Here is a 23427-nt window from a genome sequence, read left to right as displayed (position 1 = left end):
TAATGCAAAATGCATTCCTGACAAGATAATAACCAAATAACTTGATTTGTTCACAGAGTGCAATGATTCTCATGAACGTGTATTGCAATAAGATTTTGAAGCCTGTAGATGGTTCCTGTTGTCAACCTCGGCCTCCTCTTACTCTCATACAGAAGCTTGCTGCTTGCTTTTTCACTATATCTATTATTGGATATTTAATTTTTTATGTAATACATCGTAACACTCATCGGAAGAATAAGTCATGTACTGATTTGGAAAGTGGAGAGGGAAAGAAAAATATTATCAATATCCCTGTGTCTCAATTAGAAATACTTTTACAGTCTTTTTGCAAACTTGGCCTGATTATGGCTTATTTCTATATGTGTGACCGTGCAAATCTGTTTATGAAGGAAAACAAATTTTATACACATTCAACTTTCTTTATTCCAATTATCTACATCTTGGTTTTGGGAGTATTTTACAATGAAAATACTAAAGAGGTAAGAGTCATTTTCTTTTTAGCTCATTTTATCTTTCTTATCTCATTACAAACTCTAGATTTAAAAAAATATCATGCCAGAATATACATGCATGTATATAGAAGAGGACAAAGGAATATTGTGGTTGTACTTTACTAAGTGGACTCTGTTGCTTTTTTGAAACAATTTTGAGGAAGTTCAAAGAGTCTGGTGAAGATTGTTGAAAAGTTGGAAAATAATGACCTATGAAAAGATGTCATGGCTTAGTGTTATTGTGCCTGCACGGGGATGGAGAAAGTAGAGGGGCTCCCAATTTTATAATAGTCTTCCAACATGAGTTACTATTATCTTTTATAAAGTAAAAAAGTATAATTACGTTAATAAATGCTTATGTGCACCAACATTTTATATTTATATATTTATCCGTCCGACATATATACACACAAATTAGAACTTACATAATGTGGTCACTATTTACAATATTCTGAATTTCCTATTTTAGCATTGCTGTAATTGCTCAGAATATTAGTGTAACTCCTTTATAAGGAATGATTTATTTGCATTAATAAATTCTATTGTAAGAAATAACTCATATGAGGATGATTAATCAGTTCTTCATCTCCAGTGAGAATATCCTAGGGAAAATAAACTATAATAATAGAGCTTTCTTTTCTTTTCTTTTTTTTTAGCAATAGAGTATAAGAGACCTGTAAGATCTTTCCTAACTGAAATCCTGATTTTCTTAATGAAAATTATAAAATGTCATTTTTTTCATTTATAAACATGTCATAGTTTAAATGTAATCTTAATATAACATAAAACATAAAATCTTTTAGTTTATATTAGTTTTCAAATTTATGTTATATTTTAAATAGTTTTATTATATCTTTTATCAAGAAATAAAATGACAACAGTCTTTCACTGGTTTTACCCCTAAGGATCTTTTGACAAAAGCATTAACTTTACATCCCATAAGAACAATTTTAACATACTTAATATATACTGTCCAAATAATAGCTTCATGGAGAATTTTAAAATAGATTTTGGTTCTTTACACAGACTAAGGTATTAAATAGAGAACAAACAGATGAATGGAAAGGATGGATGCAACTTGTGATTTTGATTTATCATATCTCTGGAGCAAGTACAGTAAGTATTTTGAAGTTAAGATTATATAGGAAATAACATCACTTTAATATTACTTTAAGGACACCAACTTTTTTGTGTTTTATAACCTCTACCATTTAGAGACACCTCTTATTTCTAGCCCAATGTTTTTGCTTTCCCATTCTTCTCCTACCACCTGACTCTTTGAGAATGCATAGTTTTAAAAACAAAATAAATCTTTTTTTAAAGCTAAGGCAATAATTTATTTGTATTTACTTGTCCTTAATTTTAATATAGTACAAACAGCTGGTAATCTAAGGATATTATTTCATATAATCCTGTTGAACAACTAATTTAAAGTTACTAAGAATCTTTGTAGATGACACTTAATTGCAAAGGATTTAGAATAGGCAAGTTACTATGAAAAGAAATCAAATTAGATGATTATTTTACATTCTACCCTTCACCATATTTTAGGAAGTTTGACCAAATATTTTTAAACTTTTAACGTTTAAAAAGCTTAGAACTCTCTTGCCCCAGTGTTCAGAGAACTCAAATACTGATGGACTGCCATTGTAGACCAGGTAGGATGTGCCATATTTTCAAAGTATTACCTTCTCCATAAGTTGGAGGACCCTTCCTTTGCTCACCCAGTGCCTTCTGTACCTGAAAAAAATCATTTTTTCCTTCTCCCTGTGTGTCTTAAAAGACTTAGGATCCTCATGGTCTGGGAACACCTTGTCTTTAGCAAGGGTAGAAGCAATGTAGTCAGAGTTGTAACACTTCAGCCACATTACAATTAAAACAGCTTTTGAGGGTGAACCTAGGTATCTGATAACCACTTTACACATAAGCTTTTATAGTGATGATACAAACTGATTTCCATCAAATACATCGTAAAAATTTAAGAAACTCATTTATAATTTGGGAACTACTGAACTGTTTTATTTGCTTATATAAAGCACATGACTTTAAACAGTATTCAAACAGAATCAATGATAAATTGAGATGACAGAGAAGTGTTGCCCAGAAAGAAGAGTTTTTAAATTTTCATAGCAGCAGTTAAGAAGGCAAATAATACTGGGATTTTCCGATATCTCTAACAATTTGAAAGTAATGTTAATCTTCATTAAGCCTCTATTATTTTGAAAAATTGTTGGTGATTTTATGGATTGTTTGAAAGGCAAAAAGCAAAGGAATTAAGTATATTTTTTACTGAAATTATATGACTATGATATGTGTATTTGTGGCAGCAGTGAAATTTCCTGTGACTGAAAGGGACCTAATGAATTCAAGTAGCTTTGGAAGAGCAAAGACAGTAAAAGAGATCCGAGTCAAGGAGAGATGAAGATAGTAAAATTTAGTTTATAAAGCCCAGTTCAGAGTTTGTAGAATAAATGTGGCAGATTCTCCCAAAAGTGAGTAGAGATGCATATTGAATCCTAGAAATATCTCTGACGTATGAATAAAGATTAAATTAATTTGGGGGGGTTGTTTTAAGAAAATACCACTTAGAGACATAATTAATTGCTGACATATTAAAGGGTAATGCTACTGTAAAAAAAAATCAGACAGAAAGAATTAATGGCAGATTAAGTTCTCAATTCAGTGATTTCAGAAAGGATTTGGATCATAAAAGGATGCAGGCAATTTGGCATTCTAGTATAATCATTTGCTAAGCTAGCATTCTAATACATCTTAGACTACACCCAATATATCCTCAATTACAATTTAAAAAAATCCCTGTTCTGGAAGGACATACTTTTCATTAACAGATCATTTGTTATGATTAATTAACATATCCTTGTTCTTTTATACTACCGGATTTTGTGGTTAAAAGTTACTTGTATCTACATCAGCAAAGCATTGTTAGCATGGGCTCTAACGTATTTTGGGACTTGATTCTTGGATATTTGAGAGATCATCTTCATTAAAATGTCTTTTTAACTGTCACGATTATTTTAATTACCTAATCTTAATGTTTTTTATTTTGAGTAAAATACGTCAAACTTTAGTTGTGCCGTGTTTTTATACTAAAATAGAAACTGTGTCAAAAATCACAGAGAATTATTAAAATAGTACAGATGGTCTGGCAGATTGCAATTGCTGGTATACACATTCTTTTAAAACATAATTTATATCTAATATGACTGAAATACTATGGATTTAACATGGAAAGTATAGCAAAGTAGTTATATATAGTAGATGGTTTCATGTTCCATTGTGGGTTTTTCCTTTGAGAGTTTGTAAATTAGTTTTATAAAGGGACCTGAATGAAAGGTCTTGATGGAATAATTTGTGAGACTAGAAAAAGAACAGAACCAGAAGTCAGCCTAGCTACTAATTCTACTGAAGTTGGAATTTAAATATATTTTTAATACTGAATTTTTCATGTAAATAGCACTTAGCTCATGAAAGACAAAAAGAAAAACAGTTTAAATTAAAAGATTAAAGAGGAATGACAGCTAAATGCAATGTGTGGTCATTGATTCAATTTCCTAAATAAAAACAAAAAAACATTTTCTTAAACCATAAAGGACATTACTGGGACAATCAGGGAAATTTGAATATGGATTGTATGGTAGATACTGTTACATAAATTCCTTGGGTATGATAATGATAATATGGTCAGGTAAGAAACTATTTTCTCTTCTTAGGAAATACTTGCTAAAATCTTTAGGGATGATGTCATGTAGTCTGAAACATACTTTTAAATGGTTCAGCATAATATATATAGGTGTCCATTATACTATTCTTGCAACTTTTTGTTGGTTTAAGCTATCTTAAAATAAAAATTTGGGAGAATTATTGAAATCATCCAACATTGGCACGAACTTGGCAATTCACTGTGATAGTGTTTAATTCAATTTAAATAAATTGTTTTTCCAGTTTAAAGGTAATAACCAAATGCCAATTTTGTAGGCCCAGCCTCAGTTTTGAAGGGACTTGAAAGCATGTTTTATGGACAGTGGTTAAAGTAATTGGGAATGGTTAGCCTAGATTTAAAACCTGTTTCTAAATAATTGTAGCACTCTTAGATGTAAAAGTGATTAAGCCTGTGCATACGGCTCTCAGTTATGGTAGCCAGTAGCCACAGGTGGTTATTGAGCACTTCCAACAGAGCTTTATCAGAATTGAGATGTGCTGTACTACATAAAGTGAAATACAAACCAGATTAAGTATGAGTAATTACAGTAAACATACTAAGTTGAAAAACTTAGTATTTAAAAAAGACAATAAAACACCTCATTACATGTTCGAATGATAATATATTAGCTATATTGAGTTAAGTAAAATATATTTATTAAAATTAGTTTCACTTATTTCTTTTAACTTTTTAAATGTTCTGGTAGCCATATTAAAAATTTACTGTGTGGCTCGCATTTTATTTCTATTGCATAGTACTGTCCTAGAGGGCTGAAGTTGGTAGTTTTATAGAGTTAGATTTCAACTTTTCATGAAAAGTAAATTTATAGCAGTCAATGACCTTCTGAAAATGGAATGCATTGTCTTGGGAATTTGTTTTCTTATACTATTAGTGTTCACATCCTCAAAGGGAGCATATTAGAGTACATTTAAGAATGAAGTAAGGGCACAAGTTTAGATAAATTCGATAACTCCTGAGGTTATTTCAGTAGTACATTTCCCACCTTCATTGCTGTATTCTAATATGTTATACCCTCATTGAAAATTTCTGATCTAATGATGAGATAAACATTTAAAAACTAATGATGAGGAACAATAAATAAAAACTCTGATATATAGATAGTTGGTACTGTAATAACTCAGAGGAAGGAGAAATGACTTTCATCTGAGAGTAAAGACTGGAAATTTTGAACAGGGCTCTAAAGAAGAATAGGATTTGAATAAACAAAATGTGGTTGGGAGAAGAACATTTCAGGGTATAGTAAACAGGTAAACAAGGGAGAGGTGACAGGGAAGCACAGGAGGACCAGTTTAGGAGACAGAGAATCTAACAGTTTGACTAGAGTGGAGGCTGTGTTAAAGAATTTATGAATTATTATAAATTCAGGGTTTTCTTCCTTCCAAGAAAAACTATTATTAACCCTGAGAAAAGGAAAACGTTCAAGGATGCATTTAAGAATATATGCAAAAAAATGCATACATTCAAGGCCTTAGAAAGTCTAGTTAAGGTGTCTGCTTAATTATTGTATTTTATCTTACAGAGCATCACTTGGGGAAGCACATTAACTAAAGAGGCCATAAGCAGTGTTAATGCTGGATAATTACAAAGGTGGTCAGATTAGTCCATAAAATAGAAGCCAAAACAATTTTTACATCAACTTAGTAATTATCCTTAAAAGAATGGCCTTATCATTGCAAGAGTTGAATGTTACTTAACAAGACTTTTAAAGATCATTTTTAAAAACAGTGCGCTAGTTATGTTGTGTAGATCATGAATTTGCACCAAAAGGACCATTGCTTGGTGGACAAGTGAAATGACAGTGTTCTAAGGTTATGATACTTAGGACTTGTAAATGAGATAATATTTCCAGTGACTCCATAAAATACATACTAGAAATGTTGTATTTAATTCAACTTAGAAGTGAAGATGTGATGCTCTGAAAAACTATGGTAAGTGATTCTAAGGGTCTTGGTCATAAGGAAACATTTATGTAGGAATGTAAAATAAAATTGTTTTATAAAATCAGAGTGAGAAGGAAATAATATTTCTAAATTATCTTTGCATATGCTTTTTAAATATGTATTTTTTGCTAAACAATTAAATGTAATTAGTCATGTGACAATTTTATTTACAAGTCTAAAGTCGACTTAAAGGGGCCAAAAGTGTAGGATTTTTGTTTCGTTTTTTTTTTTTTCTCACTGGGAAAATGTGAAATCCAGAGTAAACTTGGTATTCAGCGTATATGGTGATTAATTATTATAGATATCACAGGTTTAATTCTAACTGAATGAAATGTACAAAGTGCTTTATATTTATTAACTCATTCATTCCTCACTTGAGGAAAGAAGTGATAGTATCGTTTTGCAGTTTAGAAAACTCAGACAAAGTCACATAGCTAATAAGTGACAGAACCAGAATTTGAATCTAGGTCTATCTGATTTCTACATTTTTTTAACCCCTGCTATGATGCCTAACTTTTGAGAATAAATCTTTTTATTGAGCTAATGCCAAATGGCAATGTGATCCATTATCTTGGTTAAATGTACTGGTTATGAGAATTCAAGGTATGGTTAGTGCCGGTGTGTATTTTACAAACATATATTTTGTCAACAGTTTTTGCCCGTGTACATGCACATTCGGGTTCTGGTCGCTGCATATCTGTTTCAGACGGGGTATGGACATTTCTCATACTTTTGGATCAAAGGAGACTTTGGAATCCATAGAGTATGTCAGGTAGGAATGCATTCATTTATTTTCTTTTTCTGTTTTTCATTTCAGCATGCGTTTGTGCCTAATTGTTGAGAAAAAAATATATGTACATATATATAGTTATTTTAATGAATAATTTGAATTTATGAGATAGCACTTTAAAGTTGTGTTATTTCTGTGTTCTATGGTTAATAATTCGAGATAAATAATTTACTACTGAGGGAAGAGAAAATGTAAGTGAGATTAATGTATAATAAAAGCACTAGTACGTAGGGGACAACATTGCTGATTCACTTTAGTTTCGTAGACATGTACAGTTGCCTGGGATGGTTATAATATGCTGTTTTCTCTCTCTAAGAAGAGGATTAATATTTATTAAATTTCTACCTTGTGCTGGGCAATTCCTGAACATTATTTTATTTACCTCTCATTACAATCCTGATTTGTGATCTTCATGTGTACAGAGGAGGTCACTGAGGCCCAGAGAGGTTAAATAATTTGCCTATGGTTGCATAGCAAGTGGTGCAGCTCTAATATCTATCTGCTCACGTTTTTTAGTCTTTGAATGACATCACACAGTCGGAGTAACTTACAAAAGTCCCCAAGATACTTTCTAATTTGCGTAATATTATTTTGTATCTATGAGAACTCTCAATTTCATCCCAAATGGGGTAAATCAACATCAAATAGAGATGAAATAGACACCTTTTCTTGAGATAATCTAATCTCAGCTTATAAACTGTAGCCCTAAGAAAGAGGTTTATGATTCTTTCCCTATATTTAACAAGATGGCAGTTGTAGCCAGAGGACAGCGCAGGCTGGTGCTTTGCTGGGATTTCGTTAATATAATCATGTTTAAATATTTTATATTCAACTCTTTACAGTGATTGTAGAACAAATATAATTTTAGGAATTAGTAAGATATACTCGTAGTTATTATTTTAGTTTTAAATGTTTATACACTGTCAGAAAGAATCTGCCTTTACTCTTCATGAATATCTGGAATGAAAACCATTTTCTTCTCTTTTTAATAGGTGTTATTTCGTCTCAATTTCCTGGTAGTGGTGTTATGTATAGTAATGGATCGGCCTTATCAATTCTATTACTTTGTTCCCTTGGTCACTGTATGGTTCATGGTCATATATGTTACTTTAGCACTGTGGCCTCAAATAATCCAAAAAAAAGCAAATGGTAAATATACTCTCTTACTAATGTTAATATATTCTTTCAATGTGCTAATTTTTTTTTTTTTTTTAGTTGCTAAAGGCTATTGTTTTTTTTGAGACATGTAGACAGTTTAAATTTATGTGTAGTATTGACATTTTGAAAGTTTGTTCTTCTATTTCTAAAATGTTACAGCTAGTAGCATTTAACAGTGCAGAATAATAGTTTGTATCTATATTATGTGTTTTCCATGTTTTTTAAATTAAATTTTTCAAAGCCATTTTACCTATTAGCTAATGCAACTGTTTCGAACTGTCTTGTCCAGAGCCGGATGGAGAGAGCTAGAAGAGAGAAGGGAAAGCCAAATAGGACTCAGTTCCCTACATCCCACTTTAATCTTGACAACTTGGCTTTATTTGATTTCTTATATATATATTGAGATTTTGAATACACATTCATTTGCAAAAGGTTCTTTATGTCAAACAAGTTTAAAAAGCACTAATATAATTTATCTTCTAGACAACTCTTTAAACCGTTATTATTAACCTTGTTTTACCAAGAAAGAAACCTAAGAGTCCAAAAGGTTGTCATCTTCAAATCTCACTTAAACAGTTACTGGTGATGTTCAAAGTGAGGCCAAAGTCATTTGTCTTAACGCTTTTCCCCCTTAAGATCATGTCATTAAAATAAAAACTTGCCCTTTCTGGAACAATAAAAATTTTTATTTTTAATAATATATTTAACTTAACTCTTTCAATTAAATATTGTATATCAAAAAATATTTTCTGTTCACTTCCATTATGATATCAAATAATTTTTCAGGAAGGAGTTGAGTTGCAGCCTTTAATAAAGTCCACTAGTGTCCTTTGGACAGCTTCTGTAGTTTAATTCTTTGACACAAACCCACCACATTAATCAAATGAATAATCAATATGTATAAACTGTGAACAAATTACTTAAAACATACATATGTGAAAACTATATCTTATGGTTCAATCCTAGTCCATTAGGGAGTTCTTAAGCTCTCTCTTTAGAACTTCAGTATTTAAGCTGTTTTACCAAAGTTATATTCAACATGAGTGTTTATTAAAATTACATTGAACAAATTGTTCCAAATTTTGTTATAACTTTCAATAATGAATAGGTATAATTGAATCCAGGAGATATTTTCAAATATATTTATAGTGGATGAACAGCAGGTATATAAGGTATCAGGTGTGTGTTGTAGCTTCATTCCTAGCAAGGACCCTCCATCTTTTTCAACTTTTTTTCCTTTTTATCCTACTTGTAATTTATACTACTTAGATATATTTTTTTTGTATCCTCTAAGCAGCTGTAAATTATTTTAAGAACTATGCAGGGTCTTAATATGTTAAATAGAGATTATTTAATGTTTTCGTATGTAAATGTACATTTCTTAGTAAATTAAATGTTTTCTCTCTTAGGAAATTGTTTCTGGCATTTTGGCTTACTGTTGAAACTAGCCTTCTTGCTGTTATGTATATGTTTTTTGGCATATTCTCAGGTTTGTACAGTCTTTTTAGTTTATATTTTGTTCTATTTTATTTTAAAGTTCAAGTCTATTAAAGTATGTGAGAAGCGTCAGAGCTTTTTTTTTAGCTTCATTTTTTAATGACTGTAATAAAAGTGTCACTCTGTAGTTGAGTACACAGTGTAGTTCCTTTGAGACCTATCTACTTTTGTTACCACTGTATTTGTTGTAAGAGCAATTTAAAGCTCTTCCTCTGGCACTTGTTCGGAATCCATTTTCTTGAGTTTGATCAATCAAACGTTTATTGAATGCCTCTTATAAGACACTATTCTGAGTGGAAATCAAAATTCTCTTGACAGAATTTGCAACTTGGTTTGTGCATTATTCATTGCATCAAAGTGTTACTTGATTTTTCCTTGACTGCATAGAGTGAAATTTTGGCAGTTAATAAAACCAACTTAGGAGCAAAAAGGTTTATATATATGTAGTATGTTTAATTTAATAAAAATGTTGATCATTTTCTTATCTCTAACCTTTTATCCTCCTATTATGATGGTTGAGATTTCTCAGCTAGGTTAGCAGGATGGCAGACTGCTACCTGCTGGTCAGCCCATCAGGCAGACGTATCATTTGGGCAGTATGATATTTATAACAAAGTATTTTAATTTGAATGCCTATAGTTGTGGTATGTTAGGTTGCTCTTGTCTCTAACACTCTCTGTCTTGTACCTGCTGATTCACGTGCAGATGTTATATAAGCAGTTGGCGTGCGTGTGTGTGTGTGTGTGTGTGTGTGTGTGTAATTCTATAAAGCTGGGGTTTGGGGTTTTTATTGCTTATTTTGTAGGCTTTCATACTTATTTTCATACTAAGAAATAAAGCATTTATATTTCTGCCTGACCTCCAAGGGTTTTTGCAGGAGATATATAAAATAATAAGGAAACAATAGGCAAATATATGAAGAAGTGCCAGGTAATTACAACAGCTACTTAACAGTCATTCGTTAAAGTTCCCAACACTCTGGTACAACTGAGAGAGAGAAAGGAAATTGGATCAGAGGTTCAAGAGTGGGACCAAGAAGGTTTCCGCTGTTTTGGATGAGTGTTGACCACTGGGAAAGAGAAAATGTACATAGCCCAGTATAGCCAGTGTCTTTCACAAAATGGGTGCTCAGTAAATACTTATTTAATGATCACATTAGAAACAAATTTTTAATCAGAAATAGTTGTAAATTATAAATACATCATATATATGTGATATATAAGGTCTTGTGTCTTATATATATATAATCAAATATTTCTATATTTTGTGTGTGTGTATATATATATGATATGTAAGTACTTTATATTGCAAATCTTGTCAAAAATCATCCTTAATATTCTGGAGCATAGATAGAACCTATTTTTAATAAGCTATAAGCATTTTAAATTCTGTCATTAAAAGGAGAATATTACATTTCATTAAAATAATAAAGTTCTTCTGACATAAGGATTCAGCATTACTTAAAATATAATACTGCTTTCATATTTTTTCTTTGATTTTTATTAGCCTTTTTAAAAATTGTGATGTTACATTTTTTTATGTTGTAACGTTAGGTCTAACAATGGAGCTGTTCTTAATAGAGTTTGTCGCATTCTTTAGTCTGGAAATTGAGGTTTTTGTTCTATTCTTTGAAAGACTTCATTAATGTGCAGGCATGTACCCAAGACTTCTGCCTCTTCATTTTCAGATTTTTCAGGCTGTCAGGTTACAATTCACTAATTTGACCAGAATAAAACTGTAAACTTTGTTGCAAAAGCTAGTAATGGCATTTGAGTGTGGTTGAGTAAGGTGACTAAATTCAGAGAATTCTTTTAACTCAAATAGTTAATTATAGAATATTAAGGACGTTTAGAGAAAGAAAAGCTATATTTTAACCATCACCATCATTCTGTAGGTTATTGATACCATATTGGCTGAAGCCTTTTTGTATTTTTGTGTTTCATCAGTAAATAGCTGTTTTGTATACTAGATTTAAAAATTTTAATGGAATAATTGTCCAATTACCAGCTTTTGAAAGATTTTTCAGTCTCAGTAGCCTTTCGTGTGCAGTGAAAGTTTAAGTTAACAAAAAAGTTTTAAGTCGTCTTTATTAGCCATTAGTAAAATAATTTTTTCCAAATGAAGTGATAAATGAAATAAATAGAATCTGAAAATTGTGAGTGATGCTTATATAATCGTAACTTTAGAAAACTACAATGTATAATGAATTGCAAAGCAAGTCTTGACTAGTACTATCATAATTTATTTTCTGGATTCCTTTTCTCAGGGTGCATTTGAGAAGATCTTTTCTCTTTGGCCATTGTCCAAATGTTTTGAACTGAAAGGGAATGTATATGAATGGTGGTTCAGATGGAGGTTAGACCGTTACGTATGTATTTACCTTGTGATCTTTTGCCATTTCTAATTATACTTTTTAAAATTATTTGGAAATCTTAAATCTATTTTCATTTAGTTTTAGAATAAGGAAACATGTTGATTTCATAAACCAGAACAGTCCTGCCTCCCTCCTATTTTTATAGCAGAGAAAGGGTATGCAATATATGTATATCAGCAGGAAAGTACTGTAAAAATGTTGTCTATAAAGTGGCCTTTGTGTGAGTCATAATTTTGACTTATAGGTGATTCTTCATGTATATGCTTCAACCATTCAACACAATATTTATTGAGACCCAATATATGCTCTAGTGTTGGTGTTGTGAGGGGTATATTAGGGAAAGCCAACTTACCTCCAGGCTTCTAAGCCTTATAATCTAGCTTAAAACCAAGATTACGATTTACAATCGGGTGCTGAACTTTGCACTATGCATTTGGAGGTAGAAGTGTGCAGAGAAGAGAGAGCAGTGTCATGGATGATGCCATGAATTTAATCTTGAAGGATAGTTAAGATTCAGTTGGCCAACATATATAAAACATCTAGCCTTTGGAAAATAATAGACAATAAATGTATTACCCGCCCCCCCTTTCCCTTTTCCTTCCATCTTTCACTTAACAAAATGTTTTCTTTATTTTTTTTTAATAGTAATACGTTCCCATTTACTTCTTTAAAAAAGATGTTTTTCTTTTATTAAAACACAGCTGACATACAATATTATATTAGTTTCAGGTGTACATCATAGTTATTCAGCCGTACCCACCTAGCTCTATACAGTGTTATTACCACGTTATTGATTTTATTCCCTATGCTACAAATATTTCCTTAATGCCTATTCTGCGCCATTTCTGGCTTCCAATGCCTATGCACTTTCCACTGAACTGTATTGTGTTTCAAAGCCACATATGAATAAAAAGCTTCGTTGAAGTCTTGACATCAAATAATTTTAAATTTTCAACTTTCTCATTAGAGCAGTCTACTATGACATGGTAGTGCACGTTAAGTCTTTATTTAAAAAAGAAAGCTTCTGTGCGTTCTGATCTGCCATGTTTTTTTCACTCTTATTATGTGCATATCCTCTTTTTAAAAGTGTGATCTTGGTGGTGTTACTGTTGTTTGATTTGATTGAAAGTACCAATATAAAATGTTTTGTCTTGGTTGAGTACATTTAAATGTTATTATGTGTCTTCAGAATAGTTTTTTTTATTACTTTTAAATTGTCTTTATTTCTTCACTTGCTGCTGAAACTGCTCAAATGAACCAGCTTATCTCATATTGTTAGGAGAGATGTTTGCTCATCTATTGCTGATAGTTTGTAACAATCATGGGCTTTGTTTCATCACTTGAAATTTTACTCTTGAAGTTTAAGCCCTAGAAACTCTGAATCTTTAACCTCCTAACCGACTCACTTTTATACATATTTTTCTCATTTACCAGTTGTTGGGTTTTTTTTTTGCTATTTATTGGATAGTAGCTGTTTAAAACAAATTTTCTCTCTTATTTTTCAGGTAGTCTTTCATGGAATGTTATTTGCTTTCATTTATCTGGCTTTACAGAAGCGTCAAGTACTTTCTGAAGGAAAGGGTGAACCTCTTTTTTCAAACAAAATTTCAAATGTTCTGTTGTTTATTTCAGTAGTTTCTTTCTTGGTAAGTTTCAAAATGTAATCTTCTAATTTTCCAACATCCTAAATTGCATAGAAAATTAACTTTAAGAGATAGGAATTTAATCATTTATTTTTTTAATAATATTTTATTTTTCAATTACAGTTGGCCTACAATATTATATTAGTTTCAGGTGTACAATATAGTGATTATACATTTATGTAACTTATGATCACCCTGATAAATCCAGTACGCATCTGGCACCATATATAGTTATTACAGTATTATTGACTATGTTCCCTATACTGTGTTTCACATCCCCATTAACTATTTTGTAACTACCCATTTATACTTCTTAATTCCCTCCCCTTTTTCACCTATCCCCCAATGCTTCTCCCTTCTGGCAATCATCAGACTATCCTCTGTATCTATGGGTTTGTTCCTCTTTTGTTTGTTTGTTTATTTTGTTTTTTCGATTCCACATATAAGTAAAATCATATGGTATTTGTTTTCTTTTCCCTCAGCACATTTGCCTCTACATCCATCCATGTTGCAGAAGGCAAAGTTTCATTCTTCTTTTATCGCTGAGTAATAGTCCATTGAAAATATATACCATCTCTTCTTTATCCAGTCGTCTATTGATGGATAATTAGGTTGCTTCTATATCTTGGCTGTTGTAAATAATACTGCAGTGAACAGATGGATGCATATGTCTTTTCAAAGTATTGTTTTGGGTTTCTTCAGCTAAATACCCAGAAGTGGAATTACTGGGTCTTTCTTTGTCTCTTGTTACAGCCTTTGTTTTAAAGTCTGTTTTGTCTGGTATAAATATGGCTACCCCAACTTTTTTTTCTGTTTCCATTTTCATGAAGTATCTTTTTCCATCCCTTTACTTTCAGTCCATGTGTGTCTTTCAATCTGAAGTCTCTTGTAGGCGGCATATGTAAGGGTCTTGTTTTCTTACCTAGTCTCCCTGTTGACTTGAGCTGTTGCTCCAGGTGTGTCCCTTGTATGCATTGTGTGTGACCTCGTGTTATAGTTGAGACTTGATGCTTTTGGCACAGCAGTGGGCAGGATTAACCCTCAGGATGACTGATTGTGAGGACTGGCTGTGACTGCAGTGGAGGACGTGCTGTGCAGGGCCTGACCCTATAGAGAAGGATTTGTTTTAGCGGGACTCTGGTGCCTGCTGAGTCTGCCCACTGGGTGTGTTAGTTCTAGGGCCTCTGGGAGTGGCTCTGGTGCAGGCCAAGGTCAGCCGCTGCCTGTGCCCTGCCTTGGGCCACTTGGTATGAGCTACAAAGTGATGTGTAGATGGCTGCCATTTGTGCTGGGCTTGGAGGTACCTGGGAGAGGCTAAGCTGTGAACTGAGGCTGGCTGCTGCTAGTGCCAGGCTTGAGGCTGCTTTGCAAGAGGTACAGGACAACCCGAGGCCAGATACTGCTTGTTTGGGGTTTGTGAATCTTTGAGAGATTTTAGAAAAGTCCACAGCATGAGCCAAGGCAGGTTGTTTGTATGGTAAAAACACTGGAAGCAGTTTGGGTGGGCCCACAGATTGGGTGGGATGAGGAGAACAGTGTTAGCTAGGTTGACGGAAATCAGATATGGCGCCCACCTGTGCGTGCAGCTGGGTGGGGGAAGAGCTGAACAAAGGAACAGTGGCTTCTGCCATCACTTCTGACTGGAAGAAAACTGCCCCTCCAGCCCTTTTCCTGAAGCCAGACAATTCAGTTCCTCCCTGTATGTCCCTGGTGCTTTTCAAGCTGCTACCCCAGTGCTGAGCTCAGAGTAAGAGAGTCCATTAGTGAGTAAATCTGTGCGTGGGCCCTGTAGGAGGACCTTCTGGGACTCCAGCTGCCCTCCCTCTCATTCAGCTACAATCCTTATTGGTTTTCACAACCGGAAGTTATGGGGACTTCTTTTCCCTGCACTGGAACCCTGGGCTGGGGAACCTGGTGTGGGGCTGGGACCCCTCGCTTCTTAGGGGCAACTGCTGCAGCCAAGATATCCCTCTGGATTTTTAGTAGTCAGACATGGGTGTGGGACCAGCCTGTTTCGCATCTCTGCCCCTCCTACCAGTCTTAACATGGCTTCTTCTGTATGTCCTTAGTTGTAGGGCTTCTGTTTAGCTAGACTTCAGGGGATTCTCAATGATGCTTATTCTGTAGTTCAGTTGTAATTTTGAAGTGGTTGTCAGAGGAGGTGAGCACAGCATTTACTTACTCTGCCATCTTGACCAGAAACTAATCAATTATTTTTAATAAATAAAATCTTTAAAAATTATTTTTCTCTATATTTTCTAAATTGAACATAAATCTGAACTGAATACATATACAAGTTATTAGAAGTATGGAAAAGAACTAAAAGCTTAGTGAAATAGGAATTTTAAAAGTTATAACAAGGTGTTCGGCATGTAGAGCTATCCCTGCCTTATGGTCACTATGTCCAGGAAAGCAAAGACCTATGCCCCTTCTGCTGCTTTCTTATGTTTGGGCAGTTGAAACACCAAAACAAGTAATGAGCCAACCTTGGGGAAGTTTTGGCTAAAGTTTTTTAAATATGATGAAGTATAATGTTATTAATTAATAAAACTGTTTAAAATTTTCTGAGAATGCTACCTCTTTAAGGCATAATTGTTTTTGTGAACTGATTCATATATTTATTTTTGTTTTAGACCTATTCCATCTGGGCTAGCAGTTGTAAAAACAAAGCAGAGTGCAACGAACTCCACCCATCTGTTTCTGTGGTACAGGTAATTATCTTGACTTAGAGAAATGTTTTCTTCTTAATTCTTGATAGAATGCAATCTCTGGTGGAACAGAAATTTGAAATCAAATTTTATAAAATGTAAGTATATTAATTAATGTTTCTAAGCCCTACCTTCCTCTGTTGTAACAGGGATATTAAAATCTTTTTTTAAGGATTGTGATATTAAATGTATGGAAATCATCAGTATCTGTCACTTATTAGGCATTTAGAAAATGTTAATTCTACTTTCATATTTGCTTTTCTTCATGTATTTATTCAAATTTATTTATTTATTTAATTGATCATAGTCATCAATGATCTATGTGTTAAGTACCATGCTACATGGAAGAGGTTCAATGTTAAACAAGATAGAGCTCCTGCCCTCACAGAACTTATAGTCTAATATAAAATATGGATCAATAAACATTCATTCATTTAACATTGATGAATTTTTTTACATTTTTTTATTCATTTACCAAATATTTGAGACCTGGTATGCACTAGATGATATGCTGAAGGATACAGTGGTAACCAAATCAGTCATAGTTCCTACCCTTTTTGCGCCTACATTCTTATATTACAGATAATAATCATAAAATTGCCTTGTAATTATAAATACAAGTACGTGATGCCATAAGAGAATATCATGAGGGGATTTGACCTAGTTGGAGTTCGGAGTGAGGGTGGTTGGGGTCAGGGATGATTTCCCTGAGAAAATTAATCTGAGAATGGAGGGATGGAGGCATAGCAGGCAGCAAGAACATAAGTCCTGTGGTGTAAAGGAGCACGCACATTCAGAGAGCTTATCTGTGGCCATTGGGGCTGGAACTCAGAGAGCCTGTGTCTAGAGACGTGTGTGGTAGTGACTGGAAGGTGGGCGGAGGCTAGAGGATTATGTTTTGCAGAGATACTTATGGTTGCAGGCAATCACAGTGCATCCTGGTTAGTGCAGTGATGGTGAAGTACAGGGCTCTCTGGAAACACATGGGACTTCTTCCTAACCCATCTTGATATCACAGCAAGGTTGTTGGAGAACCGAGTGTCTAAGCCGAAGCCTGAAGAATGAGTAGCCCAACAAAGAGGAGAAGGGAGAATTTCTAGAGGCTCTTCGCTTACGAAGAGAGGTCTTACGTTCTCTTCAATGCAGGACTATTTTATTCCTCTTAAATCTCTGTATAATCAGTAGCAACAAGCCTGTGTTAGACTCTGCAAATACAGTCGGTAATGAAATTTTAAAGAGACTGTATTCATATAACATTTTCATGACTTTTACAGACAATACTAGTGCTTACCCATAACTCTTTCCATATTGTATCTGATACCATTTCTGTAACTCACATGATGGGAGATGTTACCCCTCTCAGTGTACCAATACAGAGCAATGTCAGGAGAGCTAAGGGAGAGAGTGGCTGCACACAGAATTATAGTAACATTCCCTCCCAATCACTGCCCTCCACATACTCATATTTCCTTAGTTACTTTTTGTGTGTGAGGGCCTCAGCTGTTCCACTGCAGAGTAAAATAGTGGACTGGGAACACAAACTTGAGCAAATACTAATTGTATTGGCTTGCTGTTTTTTGCAAGGGTACTTGTCCCCCATTGTAAAAGTTGGAGAGCAACCAGGTAGCCCCAAATATTATAGGTTACAACCCTATTACCTTTCATTCTTATTTTCAGATGTCAACAGAAGATCTAGGTGTGGGGTATGTGTGTGTGTGTGAATAAGACATTATGATTATATAAATATATGTATATATGATTATGTATTCTTAGAGTACTTATCTGAGTGGACTTATTTAAGATTTTAAATACGTACAAGATTCCTAAGGTCCTGTTAGAAAGTATTTTCCCAGCCTGACCCAGCAGTCTTAGGCATTAATCCCTGAATCCTAATTTTTTGGTTTGACTATCAATTTTGATAGAAATTTCCAGAAGGGATTAACTGTAGAACAGCATACAGGTGATTAACCATAAATGATATATATTAAGTGCTTAGCTCAGTACTCAGCAAGTTACAAATGCTGAACAAATTTTAAGCGTTATTATTATTTCTATATCAAGCTAATAAGAATGATTCACCAAACCTCAGTTGTGTTCTCCTTGGTTATTATTTCTTTGGTTTTCTATTTCCCTAATCATATTGTTCACTAAGTGTATGACAAAACACAAGACTTGAATATGCTAACGAAATAAATACACATTGGGACTTGGTAGACAACAGAAAGAAAGAAGGAATGTGATATGCTTAGGACTATTCTCGGCTTTCCTGATGCTCAGACTGGTGGTTTGTACATATATGTATCTTTCTAGCATTTTCTTTCTAGCATTTACAGTTTAAACAACATTTTAATTATAATAACTCATTAAATGGTTTTATGTGTAAGGACTCTATTTAAGTTTCACCTTTATGATTTTTGCCATTTATGTTATATCACTTATACTATTAATTACCTGATATGTTTCTTTAAATGACTCACAACATATGCTATAAAAAGTACCTCAGGGGGGTGGCTGGTTAGCTCAGTTGCTTAGAGCGTGGTGCTAATGACACCAAGTTTGCCGGTTTAATCCCTGCATGGGCCACTGTGAGCTGCGCCCTCCTTAAAAAAAAAAAAAGTGCCTCATATATGTTTTAACTTTCACATTAACCTTTCAAAATAAATTTTATCCCCGTTTGTATAGATGAGGAAACACACTTAAAGTAGTAAAGTACCTTACTGTAAGTCCCACAACTAATGAAAGGCAAAGGCTAAATTAAAATCAAACTTGGGTCTCTTTGATACTATTGCTCATGAGAATCACTCAACTAAATTATACCTAAATACCTGAATTCATGTGGGGTCCTTTTTCCCAGTGACAGAATTCTCCACATATTTCCTATTTCTTCATTTTTTGTGTGTTTCAAAGACCTCTTCCTAGATCCTTTGACAAAATGCCTACAGTGATCAACGTTCAACATGTGGTTTTTCTCTGAAGTGTAAATAAATTTTCAATTTCTTTTATGAGAGAAGGTTTTTGAAAGGTGTTTATGAAAATGGAAACTTTTTTTCTTTACAATTTCTTTCTTCTTTATGAAGAGAATGGATTCTCAAGAGAGTTCTTTCCTTGATAGACTGGTTACTGGATGTGTCACTGAATTGGAAGTTCAGGGAATTCAAGATTGTCCCACCTGGTGCAAAACTACTGGGGAGAGGGATGAAGGCCAGGAGCCCAAAGGGTGGAGATTCTCTCTGGGGAGAAAAGAGCCAGAGGGAAAATATATTACATGTGAATGTAGTTTAAAACATCATTGGGCTGACAATGCAGAGCAAGCATGAAGACATCTTAAAAGTCATGCCATTTCCTTTATTTACATGGCTGTCAGTGGAAGAAAGATTTTAGAGAGAGTAATGGGGGTGGGGGGCTGCAAACCACACAGATACTTTTTGTAAGAAGCAAAATTGTATCATGGGATTTTATAAATTGACCTAATAAATAGGCCATATCACATAAATATGATATCTCCTTCTATACAAAGGGCCTCAAAGTGGCTTTATATTTTTTCCAATATACATAAAACTGTTCAGCTATGTACTATATAGTATCTGCACTGTTACGCAGTATATAGAGCACAGGTTCAGAAACACGGTTTGGATAGCCTCTAGAAAAAATGACTTGCTAATACTTTATCATTGAAAAAAATTACATATGTATCAAGCTCAAGAACATAAAGAATAAAGTTATGACTTGACAGAAAGTAAAATGCTCTTAATAAACAGATTATTGATATTTGCCTTTGTGTTTTTTCTTTAGATTTTAGCTTTTATCCTAATAAGGAATATTCCTGGATATGCCCGTTCAGTTTACAGTTCATTTTTTGCTTGGTTTGGAAAAATTTCATTAGAGGTTGGTGCATTAATATTTTGCTCTATTTACACAGCCAAGTGTTACATGCATGTTTGCGTGTGTGTGTGTGTGTGTGTGAGTGTGAATCTAACATACTTTTTAAAATCAGAGCTGTATTATTTATGGAATTATAGGGAAAAAAACTTAGTACTTTACAAAAGCAGTATTGTAGAATGTTTTTAAAGTCTTATTTAAATGACTATACATAGATGACTTTCACAGTATCCTTTATATTGTCTTAGGCTTATAAGCACAACCAAGGTGCTGATATTAGGAGAGAAAAAAATGAAATAGATATAAATGAAATCAAGCTGAGAGGATTTTGATTTGTTTTCATCTCCATAATATTACATTACTGGAATTTAGGTTATTTATTGATGCTTAACTTATCATAATAAAAATTCACCCTTATGATTAGAAATTTGGGGGAAAATTTAAAACTTATCACATTTTTAATGTAATACCTAATATGAAATTATCTACAAAATCCGTTTAAAGTAGGTTTTGAAATGCATTCTGAATATGCTGAGCTTTATTTGAAATAGACTATTTTAAAACAGTAGAATTCATGTTGTAGTCATAAAAGATATATTTTAGAACATAAGCTTTATTTAAAAGATGCATTTTAGAGTATAAGACTTAAGTTGTCTTTAAAACAGGGAAAGTAAATTTCTGAGTTCTTGAAAAAATGTTCTGTTTTTTTAAGGATCATTTATATAGAGAGATTGTATAGAATTTTAAATTCTTGATCATGAATGACTTACCACGTTTTTGTGTGTACAAAAGAATATTTATTTTGCCAGTCCCTTAATATTTGAAGCATGAGAGGTTTTTATCAACTTTAATTGAATGAATTTAGTATATCTATTACAAATATATAAGTGTCATAATCCTCATATTTGTTGAAGTAGCTTTAAGCATATTTCTACTCTGATATTTTGAAGCAATGTGATGAAAGAATCATGTTTGGAATCACAATAAAAAGAAATAGTTGTGTCATCTAATATGTAATTCACATAAAACTTGAAATACACTTTAGAAACATGCACATATATTTCAAGACATTTGTCTGGCCATGCATAGCACACATGAGGACGTCTTAAACTCCATGCCATTTCCCACTCATATATATGCATACATAAATATATTTAAAATATATACATATTTGTAGTTACATATAGTATACACATACGTGTACTAGATACACACACACACAGACATACACACACACACACACAATCATTCTTTATTTGGTGTCTGAATACTAGAGTCCAGATAACATTCTATCAGCTGTCTTCTACGTTGTGCAAAGAAATGTTTGTAAAATTAGAAGGTCCCTATGGTTCATCTCTTGAGGACTTTGAAGCAGTGCTTCAGCAAGGTGGAGTTCTGGAGAGCAGGGTGCAGTAGACTATTCAGGGCCAGGCATATAATAAGAATTTAATGGTTTGGGAAAAGCCTGCTAATGTACTTAATGCTACCAAATGTTTAGAGTAGGAAAAACTGTTATATATTCATGAACCCTCTGTACATACATCTAACTTTGAATATTTTTCCTCCTAGCTCTTCATTTGCCAATACCACATATGGCTGGCAGCAGACACGAGGGGGGTCTTGGTGCTCATACCTGGAAACCCTATGCTTAACATCATTGTCAGCACTTTCATATTTGTTTGTGTGGCACATGAAATTTCTCAGATCACTAATGATCTTGCACAGATTTTTATTCCTAAAGATAACTCATCTCTGTTGAAAAGGTTGGCATGTATAGCTGCATTTTTTTGTGGACTCCTCATTTTATCATCCATTCAAGATAAATCAAGACATTAAGTTCTAAAAAACTTAAACTCTTCAAGCTAACTTTGTATCTGCCTGGAGGAGAAAAACATCTACCTGAAGATACAACTCAATGTGTAAATAAAAATTTGTGGTGAGAGGACAGCTCAGTGACGTTGGTTGAACATTTGTGGTTGTATATATTGGAAATGTACATATCCAATGTGAAATACTGAAAACAGTTGATGAAGCAGAGTGCATTGTATAGGACTGCATGTGAAACGTCTTTTCTACTGGATCTGCATTTCCATTTATAAATGACTTTAAGTTAACATATGAAAGCAGGGAAATAATTACCTTTCCAATAAAAATTATAGATAATTTAATTAGCTTAGTGTCACACTGTTTTGATATTTACTAAATTTGTGGTAATAAGATTGTCTACACCTATATTCATCATGGAACTTCCTACTTCACTGAAAACTTTCTTACTGAAGAATGACTGCAGTATTGTTTTCTTATTATATGTGCAATGATGCGGAATGATAAACAGTATGCCTTTAATTTATGTGTTCTTGTTCTGATGTTATATGTGTTCTGCCATGATTGTTTTTCTAACTGTGGTGTTCAGGTATGCAAGCCTAAATCTTTGTACACTTTGTCTCACAAAGTTGTTCTAGGCTCCATGACAGGGTTTTGTCATTGTCATGTTGTTGTTGCTTCTCTTTATAAAAAGGTCAAATTTTCTTTTCAATTCCAACATTCACCTGTTTTCTTTCCTTGAGCTATACCAGTGTAATACCAGTTACCCTGTGGATCCATTTAATATGTTTTCCCCTGACCAATTAATTTTTGTATATTATTTCCAATGTTTGGAAAGCTCTTTATAACCATTTTGGTATTTCTTATTATTTCCCCCTAGTTTTTTGCATATTTATCAATCTAAACTTGTGCAGTCTAGTAATGATTCAAGTTGTTGTGATTGAGATGTATGACCATCAGTAGAATTTTAAGTAAACCGGTGACTTTGGGCAATATATGTTTTGGGTTTGGTTTGGTTTTGTACAAGCTAACTGTTAGAGGTATAAATTTATTTATCTGTTGTACAGATTTGTTTATGACTTTTAATGTTTGAAAGATTGCACTTGTTTGCTCTTACTATGTGTGGGATAAAATATATTTTCTGTTCATGGTATATGAAAATATGGAGTAATTTAAACAGTGAATAAACATTCTGTGGATTCTTATTTTTGTATTGGCAAACTATCAATTAAACTATATGTGTTCTTTTTTTAAACGAACTGAATCCTTTAGTGATTGGTTCAAAAGTCTTAATTCATTTCTTCAGCTTAAATTTGCTTTTCCAACCTCTCAGTAGATAGAGGTAGATGACCGTGATAGTTGAAGAGGGATAATTAAGTTA

The 23427-nt window shown here is 33.2% G+C and overlaps 1 protein-coding gene across 1 annotated transcript in view; it reads left to right on the top strand.

Annotated features, from left to right (window-relative positions):
• Positions 1 to 23251, top strand: part of CASD1 (CAS1 domain sialic acid O acetyltransferase 1) — a 48259-nt gene extending 25008 nt beyond the window's left edge. The window contains exons 9-18 of the mRNA XM_019729718.3: positions 57 to 479; positions 1518 to 1607; positions 6826 to 6945; positions 7956 to 8112; positions 9531 to 9610; positions 11885 to 11986; positions 13498 to 13638; positions 16269 to 16346; positions 20136 to 20228; positions 21792 to 23251. Of these exons, the coding sequence (XP_019585277.3) occupies positions 57 to 479; positions 1518 to 1607; positions 6826 to 6945; positions 7956 to 8112; positions 9531 to 9610; positions 11885 to 11986; positions 13498 to 13638; positions 16269 to 16346; positions 20136 to 20228; positions 21792 to 22058 (1551 nt within the window). The 3' untranslated portion in view covers positions 22059 to 23251. The remainder of the gene's footprint in view (positions 1 to 56; positions 480 to 1517; positions 1608 to 6825; positions 6946 to 7955; positions 8113 to 9530; positions 9611 to 11884; positions 11987 to 13497; positions 13639 to 16268; positions 16347 to 20135; positions 20229 to 21791) is intronic.
• The last annotated feature ends 176 nt before the right edge of the window (positions 23252 to 23427 follow it).

This window comes from Rhinolophus sinicus, chromosome 4, assembly GCF_057876585.1.
Source record: "Rhinolophus sinicus isolate RSI-liver-muscle chromosome 4, RSI-T2T, whole genome shotgun sequence".
Lineage (NCBI taxonomy): Eukaryota > Metazoa > Chordata > Mammalia > Chiroptera > Rhinolophidae > Rhinolophus > Rhinolophus sinicus.
The sequence above is the reverse complement of the archived record's forward strand: the minus strand, read 5'-3'. Positions and strand labels throughout refer to the sequence as shown.